The 26215-nt window shown below is 33.7% G+C and overlaps 2 protein-coding genes across 5 annotated transcripts in view; one reads left to right on the forward strand and one right to left on the reverse strand.

Moving 5' to 3' along the window:
• The window catches only part of MCPH1 (microcephalin 1), a 120286-nt gene that overhangs the window by 25762 nt on the left and 68309 nt on the right, over positions 1 to 26215 (forward strand). For all 3 annotated transcript variants that reach the window (XM_058801626.1, XM_058801628.1, XM_058801627.1), the window contains exons 10-12: positions 5600 to 5637; positions 8315 to 8477; positions 14017 to 14094. In XM_058801626.1, the coding sequence (XP_058657609.1) occupies positions 5600 to 5637; positions 8315 to 8477; positions 14017 to 14094 (279 nt within the window). The remainder of the gene's footprint in view (positions 1 to 5599; positions 5638 to 8314; positions 8478 to 14016; positions 14095 to 26215) is intronic.
• The window catches only part of ANGPT2 (angiopoietin 2), a 40989-nt gene continuing 33344 nt past the window's right edge, over positions 18571 to 26215 (reverse strand). For both annotated transcript variants that reach the window (XM_058801631.1, XM_058801629.1), the window contains 4 exons: positions 24282 to 24383; positions 23587 to 23753; positions 20387 to 20517; positions 18571 to 19000 (listed from right to left, as the gene is read on the reverse strand). In XM_058801631.1, coding sequence (XP_058657614.1) covers positions 18840 to 19000; positions 20387 to 20517; positions 23587 to 23753; positions 24282 to 24383 — 561 coding nt within the window. In that variant the 3' untranslated portion in view covers positions 18571 to 18839. The remainder of the gene's footprint in view (positions 19001 to 20386; positions 20518 to 23586; positions 23754 to 24281; positions 24384 to 26215) is intronic.

Genomic DNA, 26215 nt, shown 5'->3' on the forward strand with positions numbered 1-26215 from the left:
ATCTTGAAAATTGTTGAAAATCAATCTGAACAAAAGACTTCCTAAACTCCTTTTTGTCAGCATTTGATGTTTCCTCATTAAGTTTCTTTTTAATAATTTGACAAATTTCCACCCTTTCTCTGGAAATTTCCATTTCCATTCTCCATCCTTTTCTTCATTGAAATTAAACTTTTGATAGATTATTGGTGTGATCTTTTTGGAATTGAATTATGACAAATCTGTGTGGAACAGAAATATAAATATGCAATCAGTCAAACAGGAAAAAATCTTGCAACACATTACATATGCACTACAAAAATCTTTTGTGTTTCACATATTTCCTTCCTTCAAGATACTAAAAAAAGTCTCTGTGGGCTTCTAAAAAATTATTATTATACCCTTCCTGATATTGCTGTTGCACTTAAAAGCATGAAGTAAATTTTGTCCACTTGTTTACCATATGGTCTAGAAGGCTGTAAAGCTTTAAGTCAGGTTGTTGATTACCATCAAGTGGGTTACAGTCTTGTCAGCAAAGTATTTACTGAAGTTTAAAATCTTTTATCTTAACACAAAATTACCATCAATCCTGGATTGAGTCTTTTGGCCTGCAAACATCTTCACCTCGAATCCCACTCATTGTTGAGTAGTTGGCAATCTCCAGAGGACTTCAACTATCCAAATTAACCTTACACTGCTAACAATTGTGCAAACGCACCATGTAACAGTTGGGGTGATGCCAAATGGTTCCTTCCCTCTTAAAATGGTGAGTCAAAATATCAGTATCAAAGGACTGATAAGAGAAAGGCCAGCCAGAAACTAAATTACAGCTTTGAATAATTGCTGTTTGAAAATACTGAATAGTTATCATTCATTACAATTACCAGTTATTTTCAGCTATGAGCCACAATTACTTGAATAAATTAATGTAGTATTACTTATAAATTGATTCTATAAACAGCCTTTAAGTTTTGGGTCCTCATTGCAATCTTCTTAAATACAAGCAGAGTGAAATTAACCTGATTTTTAAATATTCCTATGCTACCTATACCTCTGTCTTTTGGTTCATATACTAATAAGACTGAAGATTAATACTTCTGAAATGCAGTTGTAGAGAACAAAATTGAGTATAAGGGTAGTAAAGCAATTTCAAAACCATCTGATAGACCTACAATAGGCAGAGAAAAAAAGTGATTTGAAGACTATAAAATAGTATAATATACTCTTCTTTAAACTGTCTTTGCTCACAAATGTACTGTTTTCTTCCTGCCTGCCTCCAAAAGTTCTTTATCCCTTGAATATTGGCCAAACCACTTAGGGTATCTTGTTGAGTCCTGAAGTTGAAGATCTTTTTTTTCACTCCACTAAAACATGTATCTGAGTTTGAGACTACTCCAATGCTTATTTCTTTCAGAACTTCAGTCAACCCTAAGGCACAAGAGAAGAACTTGGACTAAATAATAGACAATTTAAAAGTCCTGTAGTTGAAATAATTTATTGAAAAATATTTGAGACCTGGGTTCTTGATACAAAGATAAAATAAGATCTAATGTACATAGGCTGGAATTTAACCAGTAACAAATTAAACCTATTCTTGTCAAATCAATTCTTTGCATGAATACACTTTATTCTTGAGAGCTAGTCTGGGAAAACATTTTATGGTCTAATTTTTATTCATTTGTCACTTATGAAGAAGAACTCACGACATGCTTTACAAAGCAAAGTTTGAGTTCACCTTCTAGAAAAGCAGGTTGTACAAAACAGGACTTTTTCATCTTGTCCTTCAGCTCCAAGAAATACCAGCTCAAATTTAGAAGACAGAAGGAATACATTTTGATGTTGGATACCTCTTTTGTGGTGTAGGTCAGTTAACAAATAGGAATTATCACTTTTAAGTACTGGGGAAATTTACAAGTACTGTTTCCTTCTAGCTACTGAAATGAATGTTCTATATTTCAGATGACTTAGAAAAATCTTGTTGTTGGCAGACTCTAAAGAAGTACTTAATGCAACAGTGCTTCTAAAGAAATATGTAAAGGAAAGCTGAAGCTGTCATTTATAATGAAGTCTGAATTCCAGACCTCAAAAATAATTCAGAAAGAAGCGTGTGCTCTGATTCAGTGTATGGATATGCAACTCTTCAGGATTCAGAGATTAATGATAAATAAAAGGACCAGTTAACTTAATACCACCTTTTTCAGTGTTTTATTAATAATAATCCTGCTACAAACATGCATTAGAACTCATAATGATGCTCACCAGATGTCTTTTTGCTGGTCAGAAAAGTAAATGCTAACTCTTTTTTTCAAATAAAAGCAACATGTAAAATAAAACAGACACAAAAAGCACAGAAGAAAAATTGCATAGTAAGGGGTGGAGGAGAAAGCAATTAACTTGAAAAATGTAGAACTGAAAATTAGAACATAGTTTGGCTAAGTTTTCTACTTGGTAACTGTAATTAAAGAGTACTGCTTGTCTTATTGAAGCAATAAAACAAAATATTGTCTGCTTAGCAAATGACCTTTAACTTGCAAAAATATGCAATGAAATAGTAGTTTGGAAGAAATTAAATTTATTTCCAATTTCTACATTTTGTGTACACCCTTCTGCATTCTTGAGTCTTTGAACTACTTCGAAGTGCACTGACAAGACATTTGTTCAGAATTCTCACTGCATCATCTTTTACACAATGTGTTGTAACATAAAAGCTACAATTCAAAAGCTGACCTTGCAGGGTAAGGTCAGGACAGGCTGTAGATTTCCTGATTTGTGTGGATCCACTATTTTTACTTACCTATAGACATGGTATTAAGGAACTCCTAACAAACATTTCTGCTCTGAAGTTGAAGAAGCAGCTGTAGGATCTCAAGCTGCACTGGCCTTAGTTTATAGTATTGCTTCTTTTTAAGCCAAGTTTGGCAAAAATAGAGGTGTGATTAGTAATACTTTCATAGCATTTATAAAAAATTGCAAGGAAGGATATTTTTTTGCGCATTCTGAACTGACACATCAAGATCTACTTTAGAGCTAATACTAGACAAACACTCTCAAGAACCTAGTGCAACTGCTGTGCGTGGATTTAACTCCAGACTTTTAGGCAAGAAACTTGATTGTGATAGCAATGAGGCTGGCTTCAGGTAATAGAGGAGAATGTCATGACCATGCTGAAACATACACATTTGATGTAGATGAGTTTTTCCACCCAAAAACACTGGACAGAGCCAAGCAAAAGCTTGTTTTTAAGCCCTGTCTTTGCCTTCCCAGACTCTTACATCCCAGAGTCCTTTAATGCTCATGAGTGTATGGAAATCCTACAATGTGTATTAAGACAGTATGAGGCATATACTCATAATAATGTGACCTCACATCTGATTTTAATCATCTGACTTAACCTGTTCAGTAATGTGGGGCCCTTTTGCCACAAGAGCCCTCAATGTGTTATTAGATATCTTTTTTGAGTGTTTATTGTCAAATTTTGAGTGCATATAACTTAATACTAATATATTCATGTTATGATAGATATATTTGACATATATTGTTGCATTGTCATTACTTTTGCTCAGATTCTTTGCATATAAAAGTCCAGTGTAGAATTGAGTTGGAACTTTCAAGAGCAATTAAATCTGACTGCTTGTTTGGAGTTGGAAGTAATGCAGTAGAAATTCTTTTCGCTAAGAATAGAACCAAATTTGATCAAGATAAGGGCATATTCTTTTTAGCTATCTGACTAGCAGTAGACTGAGACATCATCAGTAAGTATTGCTGGCAACAAGTTAGAATTTGGACACGTGTATTTCCAAAAATACTGCATAGAATTTCTTTCCAATATTTCAATGCAAAAGTTTTTTCCTTTTTTCTTTTGAATTTTTCTTTTGTTCTATTGTTATTTGGATTTATATTTTCACATTGTATACATAGTCAGTTTGAAGTATTGTAGCACTCACATAGTGTGGTCTGAGTGCACGTTTATTATTAATCTTAAAAATTATTGAATATGCTGCATTATGTTACTTCTGAAGACTTAAATAGTGTCTGGATTTTGTGGTTTTTAAATGTACACAACCACAATGAAATTGCCACGTGTATGTTGAAATGACTACTACTTGTGTTATCTTTAACCTACATTCTCAAGGGTACATGTTCTATTTATGCAAAAGTGTTCATATAATGAATAGTCATGGTGCACATTATTAGTTAGTCTAATTGTCTACATGGGTATTTCCAGCTCTTTTCTTAAATGTGAGAGGTTATTTGGTTGTTCAATAGAGAACTCTTCTGTACTGATAACAGAGGTCAGATAGAATTGCAGCAGATTTCTCTCTTCTGTTCTTTGATTCATTACTAGGTAAAATGAGTTGCCCTGAATTTTTTTTTTTTTTTGTCTTTGCTCCCAATTAGAAATATTTTTATACTCTTACCTCAGTGCATTGCCCAAAAGAAACTGTATTTTAGTGGATACTTTGGGAGCTTGCCACTTGTGGTCATGGTAATATACTGGGGGACAGAACTGGGAGTTAGTATTTCATATGGAGCAGTAGCTATATGGAGAAGTAATTTAAATTCATATACTGATTTTGAAAATTAGAAGACATTTTTTGAAATCATTGTATAAAATTCAGTCTCCTTTTCCTACAAAATCAAAGTGATTGTATACATATATATATATAATATATATATATATTTGTGCATGTTTATGTAGCTATGAGTAATTCTTAGCTAAGATGATCAAAACCTCTTCTTACATATGTTTTTTAATGACCATGTTCTATGTAGTTATGTATTTCTCTGATGCTGCTAAAATTGATGTTCTGTCCTGCCTTTGTGCATACTGGAGGCTTTCATGGTCAGTGGTGATGAACTTCCTCCTCTTCTGACCTCTGTAATAATAATTCTTCCCAAGCTTATTTTAAGTCCGTATGGGGCAAGCATTCCTGCTTCTCACAAAAGCTATGGGGAGTATTGCAGGAGAAGGGAGGACTGCTGTTTAAGGTGTCTCAGAATTGCTGATTTGAAGATTGCTGTATTCTTTGAGTATGTCCTGTTTGTGATAATACTTGGACAACTTTTATTCACTAGAAAATACCGAAGAGTTGAAAGAATATTTATTTAACCTTGACATAAAATACTGAAGTTGTGCCAAAACCCCCCAAAAATACAGTATCAAAATAAAAACAAAACCATTAAAATTATATCTCTGGTTTCTGAAGCAGTTTCTACCTTTCTTTTGGAAGAAACTGGAATTATAAATTGCCAGTTTTCTTTGTTGTGGGTAAGCTTCCTTTTCCTTTCCATCTGATGAAAACTAAGGAGACCAATACTGTCCTTATTTCTGTGGCATCCTAGGCTGGAAATCCTTTGCATTTTCTTTTACATTCCTGTCTTTTGCTATACTGTATGCTTTGACATAAAACATGATTGAAGGGTTTTCCTTCCTTCCATATCCTCAAAGTTTAATATTTCTGGTATAAGTGTTAATTAAGTACAGACCTTTCCCCAGGTGATAGTATAGTTATGAAGTAGTTTGCACCTTTTGAACATAACATTTTCTAATTTAAGGGGTTTTTTTCAGAGATTTTTTTTTTTTCAGATTTTTTATGTTTTCTTGTTTCTTTCATGTCTCTAGCCAACAAGGACGCTAGTTATGACAAGTATGTCTTCTGAGTAAGTATGAGGCATTTTGATTCTTTATTCACCCTACCATTTAAATTTGAATATTGATAATTTTTTATGCTTACAGATAATTAAATTTATCTTTGGGCTATGCACTTTATTTCATTTTGAATTCTTGCTAGAAACTTGTTTGTGCATATGTATTTTGTTGTTATTTGCACTGTATATACAAGATTTTGTTTATCTGGTGGAGACTGAAGTAGTTCCATAGGTGAGATCAACAAAGGTTCAGAGCAATAACACTAAAATCTTAAGCAAGTTTTGAACTTATCTGAAGGAAATGTACATAGTAGTTGTATGTAGTAAATGGTTCAGCCCTACACAGCCTTTTCAGCATACATTTTAATTATTTCTAATTAAAAAGTCGTAATCTGAAACATCAGTTTAAAATATTTTATTTCATATGAATAGTTGCAGAATAAATATCAGTTGTAGGCTTTCTACTGACTTCGTTTCAGAACATTAGAAGCAGCTGCCACTGCATATTTTGGGAGAGAGTTAATAATTTTCTGGCATGCTCTTATCATTCTCTTAAAAGTCTTAAAGCATAAGGAACATCCAACAAAAACACGATTCCATATTTTATACTACACTTGCTTACAGTTTTTGAATTCTTTTTCAAAACTCAAGATATTTATACTACCCAAAAATCTGTTTCAGGTTTGCTGTAACTAAATGTTGACAGTTACATAGAAATAAATACTCAGAAACAGCACTTAGTGGCTATGCTTTCAGAAGTTTTTTGTAGAAGGTTATCAATAGCTATTAACAAGTGTACTTATATATGTCAGAAACATAAAAGAGAATTAATATTTTTCTTCTATTTAATGTGACTGGATGCTAGTAACACCAGGACTATAAAATGAACCTCACAAGTCATGCAATGCAGAGTCACTGTGGATCATCACTACAGTGCAGATAATAGTAGCTACAGCCTCAAAAGTGATTCATTAGAATTTGCATTTTAAGATGCATGAGTTCAGTAGTTTCATGGCATTGGGTTTTGAGATTATAATAAATGCTGCTCACTGATTCACAACCATACAGCTATCTAATTTTCTGATTTAAAAATTCACTGAAATTTTGCTGTAAATTTTCATCCACCAGTTTTTGCAGCTGTCTCAAGTATAAACTGGTGAGTTTTCTCTGCAGTTTGTAAGACATCTTCGATTCAAGACTTGTACAACAAAAAACTTTCTTCTCCTTGTGAGGAATTTTGCGTAGACACAGGAAGAATTTAGAAAAGGTTCAGGTAAAGCATGGAGCATGCAGTCTGGGCAGGGCCAGCCCCTATGACTTGCAATGTTGCAAAAACATTCACTTGTAGGCTGTATCAAGCTAAAGCTCACAAAATGAAAAGGGAGTGCTAAGAATTCTAGTAACAATCAAAGCTATAAAACCAAGGCCAGAATTCATACCAGGGAGAGGGTTAGCCATAGGATTTTTTTATAGTATGTCAACATACAATATCACCTTTTGATTTGTGACATTAATTTGCTGCAATGTTTTCACTATTCATTTTCTTGTTTTAAATTTCTTGAAAAATGATTGCTCCGATTTTTGTGAAGAATTTTTTTTCAGTTTTGTTGGGATTCTGTTAAGTAGTGTTTGATTTAGCTGGGGTATTTTGGGAGTTCTACCAGACTTCCTTTCTGTGGAGTTAAATGCAGTGAGAATGAAGCAACCCCAAAGGCTTCTGGAGGTGCTCTGAGTGCACTTGCATTGTGTTTGTGATTACCTCAGAAGTTTTGCCTTAAAGGATCACCACTGTGATAGTGTGGCTGTGTTCAAGGTTGTGACTAGCTGCTTTCTCTTGTGTTCCATGGACATTTCCAAGTTAGTTTGGGGAGTAGGGAGGCCACCAGAATTTTGCTTTATTTTACAGATCTTTAAGGATCATTCATAATTGTAAAAATAATCATTAATAAAAGCAGTAAATTGTTGTCATGCAACAGCTTTTCTCTTGTGATACCAAGGTCTTCCTGTTTTCATAATTATTTATTTATGTGCTCCTGCATAACTATGTGGATAGCTCAAATTAGAATTCCAGTTATAGATGGCCATTCTGGAATGTAGATCTAATTTTATGTATTTCATTATAATTGTATTTAAGGATAAGTGAATTTTTAATTGAAACATTGGCATAGATGTGTAGGTTGCAAGCCAGATAGAACTTTGGGACTTTTCTAAATTTAGACACAGCATTATTCAGATGCTGAATATCTGGGTCTTCTTAATGAAAACCTGTTAAATGTGCTGTGTCTGCATGTTTACATTCCTTGGTAATATTTTTTATACTACTATAAAAGAAACAAAGAATTAGGTTCTGTTGTGTTGGGCATTGTACACAAACAACATAATGGATAAATCTGCACTCAAAAGCTTTTATTTAAACAGACAAGATAGATGAGGGGGGCAAAAGGGCTTTGATGTGCAAGTAGATGTGATTGTGTGATAATGGAAAAGGGTCTGTTAGGACTCTGGAGAGGCTAATGAATTTAGGGCTAGTAAATAGGTAGAGGCTTAGTGAGAAAAGGATAAAAAATGTTTAGTGGGAAAAGAAATGAGGTGAATTTGAATTAATTTGTGGTGTATGTATATGCTTTTATAATTCTGCCTTCCTCCATTCAATGTTGCATGGGCTTTTTTATCTTTTCTTCTTTTTTAGGAAGCAAAATACAGTAATTCAGGTTGTGAAGAAACTTGGAGACTTTTTGTTCTCAAATGAAGTGTGTGAAACAACAAGTCATGTAGTTACTGGGAGTCCTCGTCGTACCTTGAATGTTATGCTGGGAATTGCTCGTGGGTGTTGGATTGTTTCTTATGAATGGGTAAGAAATGTTTCTGACTTTACTACACAAGAAATTAAATTTAGTTTGTATAGCTGAAATATCAACTATGTTTGTGTCCATGCAACCTGCAGTGATGCCAATGTTCAGTTATTCAGGCTTACTTAGAGTTAGTTCAATTAGATGAAATTTGTCTGTGTGAAAATCTGTTAGTTACTTACAGTTTTTCAGTGCTTAATTTAACCAAAATATTCCTGTGTTGTACCTCATTATCTAGCTTAGAAAGAGGACTTATCTCATGGATGAAAAACTCATGTCCCATGCATTATTTTTGGACAGATTAATTTCTGCTCAACAGTAGCCAACTCACATTATTGAACTTTCTATGTCCTGATATATTTCTGTTATGTTCTGGAACATATATTGTGTTCAGCATTAGAAAAAATAAAGGGAAATTCTTGGGTATTTCACTGCAAATGGGAAAAAATCTATAATAGGAATAGTGGTAAGTGGGTGGGGAACTTATTTGTCAGCCCAGCTTAATCCATCTGAATTGCTCACTGTAATAATAGAGATTAACCACTCAGTCTGACATTGCAGATGACAGTTGCTCAGCTTTCCTCATTTTCCAGAGCTATAAAACATAGATGGTGAAATTTATACGGAAATAGCTCTTCATCTTATACAGAAAAGGGTTGTTGAATAACTAAATTTCGTGGTTTCCTTTTTCTTATAAATGCCTTAAAATTTACTTTTTGCGTGGAAAATAAACTGCTGCCTTTTTGTTTTCAATATGTCTGGCACTTTCCAGTATGAAGCTTGTCCTGTGTGATATATATGCAGTTCTCTGAAGTTCTTGTGGCATACTTCAGGTTTTTCAGGTCTTGGTGATTAATTTCCTTGGAATAGAGGGTTTGCATCTTTGGCCACCTTAAGGATCCAGTAATGTTCCTTTGTGGCAAAAGAAAACTAATAGCATCCTTGGCTGCATTAAGAGGAGCATATTTGAGCAGAGGTTTTGGAGAAGAACATCTCAACAGACTCATTCCAGTCTACTATATGATTCTTTGCATCTATTAATTAAATACACTGAATTATCTGTCCCACACTTGGCTTTGTATGGAGCATTAAACAAGTTACAAAGTAATTGTCACAAGTTACTTTTTCATACGGGGTGCCCAAACATGAAAGCCACCTTTTTCCTTGAGAAAAAGCTTCAAATAACTACAAAGATAGCTAGAGATAAGTACTACAAAATAGTTTCCTGTCTTTGTACATAAAGCAGTATGGATAATCAGTATTCCAAGTGCTGTCCTAGAATTTCATTGCCCATTTTATGCCCTGCATTTCTGTGAACAAATACATGGTGAAAATATGTACCTATGCTCTTCATAGAGCAGTTTTGGTTGGAAATGTTGCCCTCCTGTCTTATGGTCTACCTTGTAGACTCATCCTGGGAGCACCTATATCCCTCTTATAATGCCAATAAGTTGAATGAAATTGTTTCAAGGATTAGTTTGTCCCTGTAGATGTTATTGGATCAAATGCTGATGCTGTTTTCACTCATTTTATTGAGCTGCTATTTAGACAAAGATCTGAACTTACTAGGAGAGATGCATGAGAAAGAACTAGAGATGAACTTCGGATCTCCAAATCAGGTTTGATCTTATAGTATCTGCTTATCTGGAAGATTGCTATTTTTAATATTTTTAGAACTGTGCTTACCTCTTTCACAGAGACTAGGTGCAACTTTGCCCATAAATGTATTTTCCCTCAATTTATTTATTTGTTTATTTATTTATTTGACTGAATTAAAACAGTGCTTTGAACCTTTTAAAAAAATATATCTTCATCTGTTTAAATCATTGAATCATATGATGTAAGTGCTTCATTTTCTTATTTCATATTGTGTCAATGGCCATTTGGCCAGATGACCGAGTACTTTTGCCATTTTTTACCCAAATTGGTTAACTAGAGATGAGAAAACTGAAGGCTTACCTAGCCAGAATTGAGGAATTCAGTAGAAAATTAGTCAGTAAATATATTTACCTCTGCCTTTTGACTTGTGGACATAATTTAAGGTAAAGTGTTTTTTTTCTCCTGAGAAAAACTTAAAATGTTTTTTTTAGAGATAGATATTGGAGAAATACCAAATTTACCATCAGACATTTAACCTTCATAGCACTCCATTTACATTTTCAAGATGAATTATTCAAATATAAATACCATAAGATCATGCATTGTACTAGCTAGATAGGTGAGAGACCTTAAATAATAACTAACCAAATAGTGTGTTTTCAGACCCTTTGAGCTAATTCTTTTATAACTGCACATTTAAAAACTTCGAGATAGCTCTTTATTCTCAATAGAAACACACATTCTGAAGTATTCAGCTAAGAATAACATTGCAAATCATAGCTTCTTTTTGAATTACATGAATCTGAAGAATTTTTTGATGTTGCTAAGAAAATATAACTGGTTGAAAATTTGCCAAAGTCAGAAACAAACTTTCAGTGACTTGGAATGGAAAGCTCTTGTCTTTGTTTTCATGAAAACTGAATGTTTTAGTGAGTGGTGACCTAATTATTTACTGCAGGACCTGTTCATGAACTCAGTATCCAATTTTCTTTTTATCTAGGAGAGTAGATACGATGGCTTTGTACTCAATTCCAGAACCATGATAGACAAGCATTAATCCATCTTTTGTTAAGACAAACAAATTTCATTTCTAAACAAAATTCTGTAAATACTACAAGGGTTGATAAAGGTCATTGCTGTAGAATTGGCCTGGAAAATGAAATAGGATTACTTAATCATAACTAATCTTTTGGGTTTATATTTTAATCTATTTAGGTTGTTTTCCAGCTACTTTTGATACAAACATAGTTTTGGTACTATAAGGACGTGATGTATATGTCATACAGCACAGTACATCTGTTCCTGCTCAAGTTTATTTATGAAGAATTTTTTTAATGTAATATGCCTATTTATATCGTGATTAAAAGAGAAAATACATTTACAAGTTTCTTTTATGTTCAATAAATATATACAGCTATAAATATAAAGCCAAGAGGCTTTGATATTCTTATTGTAAATTGTTAAAAGTAATTATAAAAAATATACACAGGTACCACCCTAAAATTCATAACTTAAAATCCTAAGTTGCAGTCTTAAATGTATTTTTTAAGAAGTTACAATACTTTTTTTAGCTGAACATTGCAATGCATTAGTAGGTTTTGAATATTTTTAAAGGTCATTGATTTCTTAATGTGCTTAACTCTTATTTTTATGTTTGGTATGATATAATGGCTGTAGAAATTATTTTCTCTTTTTGCATAGCTGTTGCATTTTCAAATATTTGATTGTGCTTTTTCTAAAAGTAAATATAGTATTCTTTGAATGTTTTGTAATCAAGTTTATCAGTAAGTCTAAGGATATGCTGCTTTCTTTTGTCAGCAAAAAAAAATCTTTTCCAATAGCCTGCAAAATTGGACACCTCTCCTCACAAGTCAGGCATCACTTGTCACATCAAACAAGGAAACAGCTTTTGTAGAAGTTCACATTTGAGGTTGTTGGTTTCCCTGGAAGTCATCAGGCATAAGATACTTTGGACTAAAAACTGTAGAATTTATTTAGAAAATAATTTTGTAATGAAAACTGAATTTGCAATTTACTGCTTTGTAGCAATAGATTTGGGGCAAAAGAGCCCTTTACTACAGACACTTATTTTCTTACAAGCAGTTGGGCCATTTTATAAGGTTTATATTGCTAGTTTATGATCAATTTGTTCAGCGTAGAATTTTCCATTAGTGAGCTGTAACATTGTAAAGGATAACTTTACCATGCTCAATATATATAATGCCAGTTTTTATCTACAGGGAATATTTCATAGATTCGTTCACAAATTTTAATTGGGAACAATTTATAATTTAAATTTAAACTAATAATATATGCATTTGTATGGCAGAGTATTTCAGTCATTGTGAATCAAGCATGGGAATAATTTCAGACACTGATGAAATTGAGCTTGTTCTAAGATGAATAATGACAACTGTTTAATAGTGCATGGCTGTGCTAATGACTTAATCTATTTGAAATGGCCAGAGAGCTATTTAGGGAATATATGAGAGAGGCTTAATTATCCTAAAACAGGGATTTGCTTTCTGATAAATTCCATATATCCTGTTTAGGGGGTATATGTCTGCTTCTTGTTCAGCTAGCTTCACTTGCTCTAGGAGCAACAGAATGTCTCACTGGTAGGTAACAGGGCTTTTTTTGAACTTAAGGGGTGCCAGATGGCAACTACAGAAGAGACACTGTGAAGCTCAAACACCTGTAAATGGGAAAAGTTGTTTAATTGAGTGACAGTGGGCAAACTTGGCAAAGAAGATACCAGTGTTTTACCTCTGTGAGAAGCTTCATGGCTCAACACTTGTAAAATCAATGAAAAAAGAATTTTATCTTCCATTAGAATGGCCTTCAGAATTTAGGCTGCCTACAAATTAGGAGTAGAATGTCCTGTAATATGACTCAAGGGCACAGGAACTTTCTCTTTTTCCATCTGCCCATTAAGACAATGCTTTTACCAATTGAGGGATAGAATTTGAATACTCTTCATGGAGCTTTTAATATTATAGTCTACCAATTGCAAGTTATGATAAATTGTTCTGAAGAATGTTTAGAAAATCAATCCATAAAAAGTGCTGCATGCAGTAGTTCAGGGAAAGTTTTACCAAAAAAAAAATTTAAAATATCAGAAATTGGAAATACAACCATTTAAAGTAGTTTTTTCCTTTTAAACATTTGATGCTGATCCTGATGGGAACAGAATTCTGTGCACAGTGGCACACAGTTTTAAGGATTACTAGTCTCCAAAGATCATACTGGTCCAGTGTTTCAGAGCTCACAAATGATGGACACAAATGATTATGTGTTTTCTGGAGTGTCAGTGTTCTGCAGTCTTCTTTGATGCAAGAAACTAAGTTTTTCTTCTTTGCAGGATGGTTTATATATGTGATGTGGATTCTTTGCAATAGTTGCATAATCCTTGTAGTAGTAGGGGTCCAGTATTGTTTGACATCTTCATTTATGGTCTGGATGATGGGGAAGAATGCACCCTCAGCAAGTTTGCAGATGTTGGGAAACTGTGAGAAGTGTTTGATACACCAGATGGATGTTCCTGTTCAGATGGACTTTGACAAGCTGGAGAAATGAGCCAACAGGAACCTCATGAAATTCAATGATTACTGAACTGAGAGAACAGAACTGATATATTATGACTTCCCTTTTCAATTTTTTTGCTCTATGTATTGTGATTAAAAAATAGTTGACTTTTTGAATATCCTCACAATGTTTTAAAATGTAATGTAGCTGTGCATAGAAGTATGACTGATATTTCAATGGTTTGTTTTAGTTGTAAAAATTGTTTCTTTCTTATTTATTGATTTTTCACCCAATGATTTGGTTTGGGTAAATGAAATAGAAAACGAGGTATTGTAAGAGCACTGTCACCTCTAATTACACATTCAAAAAGGTGATTTTAGAAATTTTAAGATTCTACTTACCACTTATTTTATTTTAGGTTCTGTGGTCTTTGGAATTAGGCCATTGGATCTCAGAGGAACCATATGAGCTTTCATCCAGCTTCCCTGCAGCTCCTGTAAGTTTAATGGTCTTTTAAGCTTGTGAACCTTCTTTTGTTTATCTGGAAAATGATTTTCCCTCTAAATAGGTTTAGCGAATAAGGAAGCCTACTAGAAAAATATTTTTTTTAAAGCAGATACTGTAAGGAGTTATTTTCGTCTTCATCCAATACTTTTTGAAGTGTGTGCAAAAACTTTGGTACATGTGGAAAATGCAAAATGTTGATTCACCAATTAACACCTGAATAAACCAGCATCTTACTGAAATATAAATGTACTTTAATTTTATTTCTATTTGTACCTGTGTGCAAACTGGAGAGGCATCTTATTGCCAAATGGAAAGATTTGCAGGTCAGGGACTCAGGTTTTTTGGCCCAGAAATTACTTGGGCAATGGAAAATTACTGTGGTCTTCTAGAACTGCTAAGTAGGAAAAAATGAAGCATTTTTCCTGCCTCTAATAATCATTCTCAAGTACTGAATTGGGAACTAGTGCATAAATGGGTATGTGGGGGCATGATGTATCTGTGTAGACCTCAGTGGACTTCATGTGTTGTAATTGATGGAACAGGAATTTTATTTTGGTTTGAAAACAAGTAGAAGTCTAGCTGGTTACTAGTCAATCATTCCAATAATTATCCCTCCACTAAATTAGTGTCTGCAATTTGTTTCTCAAAGTTTCATACCAGCTTTGAAGAAAGTGCAGTTAATGGGGTATGAAAATTATTTTTACTGTAATTTTATTAACTGTTAATAACTTCTATTTAGCATTCTTTCTAAATCTATAACTTATGTAAATTTATATATCCAACATTAATATATATTATTTATTATATGTATTGTTTATTTCATGATTGTAAGGTGTATGTTCTCAAAGTTTAGGGAAACTGTAGCAGTTCATCTCAAATAACCCTTAAAGAAATTAATTATCCATTATAAGTTCATATTTTTTATAAAATGGGGAAGTAGATTTTTTATATAGCAAATACAGTAAGAATGGTAAACCTTAATGTGAAAAATAAATAAGAAGCATGTTCTCTTTTTTCCCCTTTTCTGTATTTCAATGAAAAAATCTATACTGAATTTCATATTAGGTTGCTTTGAGTTTTCTGTTTCTTTTCAGACTACCTTGATTAACAACGAAGTATGCTATCAGTAACAATGTACATAGCATTCTTCAGAGGTGATTCCTCCTGAGGTTTTTTTTGAGATTCCCTTTAGAGATTTTATTCCTGAAGCTGAAGTAAGGAGAATTTGAGGGATGATGAGAATGTAAAATTAAGGGAGGTTAGGGTTGTGCTAAGAACCTGAATCACTTCTTTTTGCAATGTGCTGTTCTTGCAAAGGATCAAAGTTGAAGTCCAAGGCAATATTTCCACTACCATTCCTTGTTTAGTCACTCTAATTTCTTACGGTAACAGATACCTTAATTTTTTTGCAGCTGCAATTATTTTTTGAGCATAAATTTATTCATGTGGTTTTATTTGTCTTTTTTTTTTTCTTGTTTCTTTCCTGCTTCCTACAAAGTGCTTAGAGAAAATGGAAATACATTCTAGTTTTGCATACTGTTTATTTGATTACAGGAAGGAATTAAAAGTAGGGGTTACCTTGCTGTTATGTTTTTACTTGTTTGTACCAAGTCAAAAGTAGTTTTTGCAGCCTTCTGCTTCCTATTATTGCCTTCCTTCTGACATGTCCTCCTGTTGCTTCACTTTGGTCTTTGGTGCTCAAGCCATGCAGTCTTCTTTAGATGAAATGTCATTTGAAGACACATTCCCCTAACATTTTAGAACAGTCATCAGCCTCAAATTCTATAACTTTTTTTCAGCAAATAAATAGCCATGCAATATTAAATTATTTTAGTCATACAGGGTTTTCCTTACTAAAATAAAGAAAGTTATTGTCAACCAGAAGTTAGCACTGCTTTTCTTTGCTAGACTGAGCATTCAGATGCTATCATGGTTTTTAAGAACATTTTGGAGGATTTTTGTTTGTTTGTTTTGTTGGCTTTTTATCTCTTTCCTTGTATTATTGGTGTGGATATGCTTACTGTCTCAAATATTGGGAGTATTTTCTGTGGTTGTCTGATTAAATGTACCAACACAGGAAATGCAGTAAGTAGACTCAGCATTTCTATTAAATTTCATAGAATCATAAAGTATTTTAGATTAGCAGGGACTTCTGAAGGTTGTCTAATTCAACACTGTGCTCCAAGGGACTTGTCCAATCCACCCTTCTGCTAATAAATGAATAAATGAAAAGGAAAATTCACTTTCCCCAATTCCAAATTGTATTTACTGCCAGTTGTCCCTGTCTCTTGTCTCATAGCAGAAAACCTCCAAGGAGGGTCTGGCTTTGTCCTCCCTATACCCTCAGTCAGACACCATTAAGATCTCCCCTTCCTTTTCTCCGCTCCAGGCTGAAAAACAACAGCTCTTGAGGCTTCTCTTGGTATGCTAGGTGCTTGTTGGTGTGTGTGGCCCCTCTACTAGTGTAATCACTCTTCCAGACTTCTGTCTAAGACATTTCTTGAAAATTTGTAAAAGCAATTTTGGGAAGTTTTTTTTTTAGTCTGGGATGTGTATATCCTTACAAGTTTTTATTATGAAAAATAATAAAATACTAAACAGTAATTTCAAATACATAGAGATTATTTTATGGAACTCTTCAGACAGTGACTAATAATTTACATTCTTTAGGTTTATATAAAATCAGATCATGAAGTAATATTAGAAATGTTTTTTTTGTCTCTGCTACACTTAGCAATGATGACACATTTTCAGTGAAGAAGAATGGTGGTCGTGTGAGTGGTGGGGTACTCTGATAGCAGCTTTAATGATTGTCAGTCTAAAATGGAGAGATTTCTTCAATCTTTCTCAAAACCACTTACTATTTTCAAGATAGAAACATAGAATCATCAGGTTGGCAGAGACCTACAGGATCATCCAGTCCAACTGTCCACCCAGCACTTCCACTGTAACCTGTAAACAGCATCACCCAGATCCAGATGCCTCTTGAACACCTCTAGGGATAGTGACTCCACAACCTGTCTGGGCAACCTGTTCCAGTGCCTGACCACTGTAACACTGAAATTTTTTTTCTGATATCTAATCTGAATCTGCCCTGACTCATCTTAAGGCCATTTCTTCTGGGCCTGCCACTGGCAGCGGAGTACAAGAGAGATCAGACCCCACCTCACTACAAGCTCCTTACAGTGATTGTAGGGAATGATGAGATCACCCCTTAGCCTCCTCTTCTCCATCTAAACAACCCCAGATCCCTCACCCCTCCTTGTACAATATTTTTTCTAGACCTTTCACAACCCTTGTTGCCATTACAACACCTTTTGTTAAGTTAGCTTCTGGAAATATGCCTGGAGTTTTTTTGTTTTGGGTTAAGTTCTTGCAGTGTAACTAAGTCTTCTGCTGAAATCAAAGTTTTACAAAAATATTAGGAAAAGAATAAGCATGAGAATTAAAAACTAAACTTAATTTGGAGAAAAACCTCCACTAAATTATTGTGATGTATGAAGAAATATCTTCTCAATCTGATTTGCAATTTTAAAGCATATAGTAATAAAATGAAGGGGAGAAAAAAGAAAAAAAAGGAAAGATCACCCAGTAGAGTAATTTATTCACATTGTGGTGTACATTGAGGGCCTACCTACAGAGAATTTTTAGGGAGAAGTCCTAACCTTACTGAAAAAAACCTATAGTGTGACCTTAGATAATTTTCAGATTATTTTTCTTCCTGTTCTTAAAATGTAGTAATTTGTATCTTCAGTCATAAGCATAAATTTAATTGTATCAAAGAACATGCATATGTTTTTCAGTCAGGTTATTTTTACAAAACATATAGTTATATTACATCACCAGGTGATACATGATTGTCACAGACAACCGGACATCTGGTGTTAATGCCGTTGTCTCGGTTTACAAAATACTGGACAGTTATTTTACAGGTAAATGACAAGGGAAGGAAAAAAAGTGCAATCTTCATAAAAATGTATAGGAATACATGCTGTATTGTAATTCATAGGGCTTTTCTATAATTTAAAGACAGTGACTGAAACAGACTGAAAAAATTATGACTTTTGTAAATGGTATTTCCCAAGAATAAATGCACACTACTTAAATGCTATTTGTCCTCTGTTAAACATAGTCATACAGGCTACTGGAAAAAATCCTCAAATAAGAGTAAAAAGTTGTTTAGGAGACTATGGGGGAAAAGAATGTATTCCCTAACTATAGTATTGAGCTAATTACAGAAAAGATTTTTTTTTTTATGTACATATAGGGCACAGATGACACAGAAGGATAAATAGTTCTAGATCTAGCTAGAACTAAGCTAGAACTAGCTAAGTGTTTTATATTAATGTTTAAAGTTCAGTGGTGAGGCAAAATGCATATTCCTAAAACTATTTTAGGGTTTTTTTCACAGTTCCAGTTATTTACTAACACATACATAACATAAATGATCAGTAAAACAGAGTCCTTGAAGTTGTCTGACGGTTTCTTGGATGTTCTTTTTATTGAGTCATTTGGCCAAATCACTGTTATACCAGGTCGATGCTTTAGACATAGTGTCTGGTTGAATAATATGAGCTTTAGCTGATCAAGACAATTGCAATTCAGGAACTGTACTGTACTGACCCCTTCAGAACACTAGTGCATGTTTCTGGGCTTGAAAAAATGAGACAAGTTGCTTGGTAAAATAAGTCTTTGAAGACTATACAAAACATAATTCACACAATGACAAAGCATTTAGAAATCTGCTGGTCGAATCATCATCGTCGTAGCTTTGAGAGAGTATCCTGAGCCCTTCCAGTAGTACCACTTGATCCCATTAAACTTGTTGTTGTTCTGTCGTAATGGATAATACATTCCATTGAGGTTAGAAGGACCACATGCGTCAAACCACCATCCTGCAAGACAGAAGACAAACATCAGCAGAAGTAATTGTCAAAATAGTATTTAAAGTCACTTTTTGTCTGGAAATGAGAAAGGAATTGAAACCCAGTTTATTTGTTCTTATGATTTGGGAGTCACTTGCTGTAAAATACTTGGGGCAAGTATTTTACACTTGATGTAAAATACTTGCCCCAAACTTGAGGAAAGAAATGTATTTGTGTATCAACTCCATATTCTTGAATCTTAAGCAGTACATTGTATTTGAAAATTGAGAAGAGAAAGTGTTCAATCAATTTATTATTCACATAAACATTTCTGACAGTCTGAGGGCAAAACACATTGAATTATGATACTGAGTTGCCTTTGGTTTTATCTACTCTTTGGTAGACTCCTGTTTTTCACAGATTTAATGAGTGAAATTCTTAATTCTTTCTAGAGGAATTATTCAGTTCTCTGGGCTGTTTGGTTCAAAACCTCCTGAAACATCATAAGAAGGAAAAGGAGAAAAAACAGCCCAAATGTACTTTGTATCCGTATAGTCCTGACTTCTTAATGGGTCATAAGAAAAAAATTATTTGTACTAATAAAATAATATTTTTATATTTCTGTTATGGTGGCAATAGTGTGTGTGTTCTGTTTTGCAGGGCAGTATTCCAATTATCCTTTTGGATAAACTGAAGCTGTCTTTTTTTCTTGGAGCTTGTGCTATAGGGAAATGAACAATTGCTTAAGAGATAACATGAAGAGAAGCCAAATTTACAAAGCACTTGTTTACATTTCAGAATGTGGAATTCTAGATGAACACATTATATGGAATTACTTGTGTAGCTGAAGATAAAAATACCACCTAGAGCTCAAATATAACTAGTGAATAATCATTAGAAAAATGTAGCTATATCTGTGGTGTATCTTTACCACTTCATGACTACATTGAAATAAGGAATTGAATTCTTGTACCTTTCTGTGGCACTTGCAGCATGCAGCAGCTCTTGGGGGTTTTACATCTTGGGTAGTTAGGGAAAGGGCTTATGCCTAAAAAATCAGACCATTTCACTGACAGCTGAATCTCTGAAAGAGGTTTTTTGCAGAGAGTTGTATTTTGATCTCTGAATGTACCTCATTCCTTGGAAGAGGAATCTGCTGTGTCTCTGATTAGTTCCACAATTAAAGACTTTCTTGTACCCAAACTTCAGGGACTTATTTTCCCTCCAGTTAAAATGAAACTCTAACTTTCCTCAAATGGTAAAATACTTCATCTAGAGTCACCATACTAGTATTTCTATCTGTGAGTTTTTAACTTTTTTAATAATCAAAATTTACTAAGTCAAAATTATTTATCTGATAGACAATTTCAGTGCCAATAAAAATAGGAAGACTGAGAAACATAAAAACATTCGTACCTCCTGTTAGCATTTGTGAACATTTGCAAATACATTTGTCATTGTCTGCATCCTTTGTGCTAAAATCATTTCCTGGTTGGCTTATACTACTTATTTTGCCCGCTGTCCCAGTAAGTCCTTTAAGGTAAATCCTGTAGAAGTGAAAAATGGAAAAACAATTATTACGTGGAAGTTGATGGAAGATGTCTGCAAAATAATGATGGAATAATTTGCAATAAATATCCTGTTCAAATTGTTTCATTCTCTTCTGGCCAATGTGCTGCTGTAAGCTGTTTTTCAGTACAATGTTTTCAAATCAACAGAAACGGTCAGCACAATATTCTAATGAACATGTGTTTGTTCATGTCATATTAGAAGAAAAGGAGAGCAAGTAGGTAGTAACTTCAAGAATTTTTCATGCAGCTCATGTATTAATTAATACTGAAAGTGCTTCCATTTTTGTACTTCAATGCAACAGTACATACAATAATTTTTATTACAAAATTTTATTACAGTTTAAATCAAAACTTTTTTGATTCCTATTTTGCTGTTAGTAGAACACAGCAATTTAGCATTACAACCCCGTATATATGAGATGACAGCCTTACAAGGAGTATTAATTCTGAGCTAGTAAATGATATTTTAGAAGTTTCTCAATATTTCCCTTTCCATTGTCCTAGTTACTTATCCTTTTCACATCATTCATAATTTTTAGCATTAGTTCTTCACAGGTATTTCAGTTTGCTTCAATTCCCTGGCAAGGTAAGCTTTCCGTGAGGCTGCTGCTGTTGGGTTCTGCTTGCATGGGTGCCAATGCACTCTCAGTGAGGAGAGACCCAGGACACTGAACTGGGCAGGACAATTACACAGCTATTCCTGTGTTACCTTGAATTGGAAGACTTGAACCCTCTGCTCCCACAATATCTTTTGGGTGATTGCATTTCTGTATCAAATAGCTCATGCTTCTCAGAGGTATTCTGTTTGTTTAAAGAGGAAATCTTATTGTCTGAGGAGAATTAACTTGTCCCCCAATCAGTCTTCATCTTGCATATAATTCTCTGCTTATGACAGAAATTGTCTTTGGTAGTTGAACATAGTATTTTAACCAATTTTATATTCCCTATTTTAAAATATAATTAATTAATTTTTATTCATTTAGGTTTCAAAAGACCAGTTCATTACAGATTTTCTTTAAAATATCTTTTAAAAATTACTGTTTTTTCTTAAGATGAGTTCAAAATTATGTAAGCCAATTTCTAACATAAATTATATTAAAGGTTACAAGTATAAGGCGTGAGCCTAGGCTGGGTCTTCAAATATCGTCTGAAGTCTATTGTAAGCATAGTATTATTTATTTGTGATTAACAATAAATTGTTAAAGGTACAGTTTAGTATAACAGAATATGAGAGTCAATGGATGGAAATTGGAATGAGATGTTCTGACTGCATATCAGGAAATCTTTCTACCATGAGGAAAGACAAGTAGGTTGTAACCTTGGGAGGTTATCAAGACCAAATGAAAAACTCTGAGCAACCTGGTTTGACTTCATAGCTTTGAGATCAAGAAGTCTGATTCAAACAAAGTCCATTCTGATCTCAGTTTAATATGTCATAATCTTTCCAGCATTCAGAATGTATTAATCTTTTTATGTAATGGATCACAGAATCAAGAAATCATTTGAGTTGGAAAGGACTTTAAAGATTATCTAGATCTAACCCCTTTGCCATGGGCAGGGACACCTTCCACTGGATCAGGTTGCTCAAAGCCCCATTCAGCCTGGCCTTGAACATTGCCAGGAATGGGGCACGGAAGATGTTCTTAACTGAATACTTTCTTTGCATTTTTTTCTTTTTCATAATGTTAAATACATTCTTTGAAACACTCAATTTTATGATGAATTCCTTGATTTGTTGCATATTGTAATAAAATTGTTTTAACCATCTTGCTTTTCAGTAATTATCTTTTAATACTGTAAATGGACAAGTGTAATCACCCCTTTTGACAAAAGTTGCCTTTCTAAGTATTTTAAAGCATTACTTTAAAACAATCTCTGCTGTAGATTCTGACTGTTTCCAGATGAAAAAATATTTACTTTGGAGTTGAGACAACTAAATACTACCAAGGCATTAAGATCTAACATTTTGTGGGGGGCAGATGCTGATAGTTTTGAATTGCTTTGTTTACATATAAGACCTGTATTGAAATAACAACATCAGGTATCTCAGGTGTCAGTTTGACTTTATTTACAACAAATAGTTGCTAGAGATCTTGGAGGAAATCATCTAAATGTAGACAATTTTTATGTCCAGTCACCCAAAACTCCATGAATCTGCAAGATTCTTACAAAGAAACATTTCAGGGACCATGTAGTAGGAAAGCATCTGTTATACTGTGAAGGGTTTAGTTTCTTCTATAATAAATCAAACTATTTATTGCATTTACAGAGAGCCTGGTGAATGAACTATGAAATGCCCATATATTTCTGCTGTGGCTAGTACTGTTTCAAAATGTGTATTACTATGATACTATTTAAAGTACATAACACTATGATAATATTTATCTCAAATATTTATTTTTAATTTTTTTCTTTATGTGAACCTTTACATTTTACAGGATTAGAGCATAAATAAGAGGTCCATTAAAATTTGGTCTTTAAATTGACAAGTTGGTGATGAGTGAAATGTACATTTGCTCCATTTTCACAGGTAGGAGAGTTATTGAGAATTTTAGCCAGTGGCTCAAGGAAGGATAAGGCCACCTCACTTCAGTGCGCTCTTTATGACAACAGAACAGTTCCTAGAAGCCACTGACGAGGAAAATCCTTGCAGTATAATTCATCTTAGTGATCCACCTTCCAGAAATGTATTTAGTTCAGGGAATCAGGACTTGATAGCAACTGCAGACAGATTCCTAGTATCCTAATGACTGTGCACTGTCACCCACTATACTGGCACATGTATCCTGTATTGTTCCATACTATCTCCTCATCTTTGTCTTTTGTGTGTTATACTCACTCAGGATGCACTAGCAAAATACACATTTTCTCCTCTGGAAAAATAAATTATTTCTTTAGGCAAGAGATGAAAAATGAAGAAAACATTACTTTCTGAGTGAGCTGGAAAATAGTCATGATTTGTATGAAATAAGGCCATGCATCTACACAGTTTAGAAAGATTACTATCAGAACATTTTTTTAATTAGATCTGATTTTTCTGCTTACCTGTATTTTTGTTCTTCACTTGCTAGAGAGAAGTGGTCATACAATGAATATGCCTCATTTCCTTCCCAGTCTTTCAGTTGTATTTTAAGAACATAACGCTTCTGATTAGTCAGTTGAGAAACAAATTCATTTCCCAGCCAGTACTCCCCAGCAGGATCACCAAATCCCTGTAATTCAAGTTGTATATTTAAATAGTTTTGTTTGGATGGGTTTTTTTCATTTCAGTTTGAAAAGATCGCTTTATCAATTTTTAAGTTTAGAATTTTTCAGCCTGTCAACTAAGAATTTTACTGTGTCCACGGGGATTATTGATCTGTAATGTTTCAAAAAGTTGATTTCAGCAAAGGCAAACTCAAGAATCTGAAATACTGAATCAATATTACTTAGTAGATTTGGAGCAGTTCCTACTGTTGCCACTAGAAACACAAATATAAACAACTCGAAAAATGTAGACATACAATGGAACAGTTGATTAAAAAAAAGTAAGGTTTCTCTTTAAAAACAAACATCACACTTGCAAGTCTGCTTAGGCAAACAACTTACACTATTCTGACATTTTCAAAATGAGCATCTGAGGACAAAGAGAACTTTTTAAGGTTGCTTACATTCTAGGGATGCTATTAATATAAATTTAGCATATTAGATTTCAGATAATAATAACAGCTGATATTAAGGCTTCAGAGAACACTGTTTACCATCTTATACTCCTTCCATGTCCGGTGGAAGTCCACACTGCCATCTTCTCGTTTCTGAATAACTGTCCAACCTCCTCCACCAGTTTCCATGTCACAGTAGGCCTACCAAAGTAAGCATATAACTAAGTGCATGCAGTCACAGCAAAACAAAACCAGAAATCATCTCATTTGCATCATTCTATATAGTGGCAAGTCATGTGCAAAATATGAGTTAACCTAAAAATGCAAGTTTTCACAGCTTTCATACAAATCAGTTGTGGTTGTCCACAAATAAATGGGATTCCTCAGTATATATCACACTTAACAGAATACCTTAACAAATGGCACCTTTCATTTCTCCATCTTTTTTGTGAGAGATCCATTCAATTTTCCCATGACTTCTCAGAGCACAGTTCAGGCCATGAACATACTGCTAAGTTCAGGCCATGAACAAACTGAAATATATTTTTATTATCACAGTTGTTCAGTGCCTTTGCAAATAGTCTGACCACAAAGTTAAATCTAAGTGTATTATCTGAAAGTTGTATCTTAAAGCCATGTTATTATACAGACTACAATGAACATCTATGCTTGAACAAAAAGTAACAACTATAAAATATTCCCAAATATTCATAAATCACCTTTGAATTTTTGCTAAAAATTTGAAAAGACTGACATGTAATAAGCAGTTCACTGAACTCAGTTTTCAAATACCCAATAAGTGCATCCCTGCAGAGATGCTGATGGGAAAAAAGTATTTTGAAAATTAATTGGAATTTTGGAGTGACGTTTGGGAGAAGTAGGGGATAAATTAATAATAAAATTTAGTGAATATGAGAGTATCTAGTACAATTTTTCCTGAGAAAGGATTTCAAATTGTTGCATCTAATTTTGCTTTTCCAAAACTAACAGAACTTAAAACTAGATGTGTGAAGTCAGTGGAGCTAAGCTGGTGTAAGACAGTACAATGAAAGTCAAACTGAAGTCAGTATCTCTTTAAATTGCATGTTAGTACTAATACTATCTTTAAGAAATATATTGAATTTCTTGTACAAGAATTCCTGTTTGGAGAGTTCTCAGTTAATGTTTTCTCATTTGGAAGTTTAATTTTTTTTTTTTACAATTTCTGCCAAGATACTGAAGTTCAGAGCCTTCTCCAGAATCACTTCACATCTTTGAAAATTTTTGAATTCTAGTTTGAGTATTGAATTACATTAACTTCTTATCTGTATGCTAGAGCTTTCATCCAGTAAGTGAAGTTGTGTCTTCCCATTTATAGTAGTACAGGCAAGACCTGACTTCTCCCACTTTGATATTTCATCTGTAATTAAATAAATACTTTTAAAAGAAACTAGGCAAGTATTTCATTATTAATTTGGATGTTTCCTTCATTGTATAACAGTTCCCTCAGTAGTCTTACTTCTTGCCTAACTGCTTGTTATCACAATATGCCTATAATTGCCCCAAATCATGACTGGGTGGCACTAAAGCTCTAATGTCTTTTTCATCCTCTTCTATAGGAGACTGTCTTATCAGTGTTAGCAGTTAGGAGATTTGACCTCTTTGAACTGTTAGATATCCTGGAAATTCATTGAAAAAGTATGACTGCAGTGAAGCCAGTTTCCTTCTGTGCTGTGGTAGGGTTGTGTGTGTCATTTGGGGAAGTAAAGTGTGCTGCTTACTAAGTTTTCAATTTCATTCACTCTTATAGGATATGTATATTGTATGTATGTTATACACTCACATCTATATATTTATATAGATCAGAATATTTACAGTTCAAGCAGTGTCATATATACTGTTGAAAGGCATCAGACCTTTGAAAGGAAAAAAATTGTAACAGCTGAAATATCAAATATATTAGTGTTTCAACAGGCTGTTGCACATTGGAAATCCAAAGCAGATATTGTGCTTTAGGCTTGCAGTAGACTCTGCTCAACATCAGAAAATCACAA

This window comes from Ammospiza caudacuta, chromosome 3 (genome assembly GCF_027887145.1).
Source record: "Ammospiza caudacuta isolate bAmmCau1 chromosome 3, bAmmCau1.pri, whole genome shotgun sequence".
NCBI lineage: Eukaryota > Metazoa > Chordata > Aves > Passeriformes > Passerellidae > Ammospiza > Ammospiza caudacuta.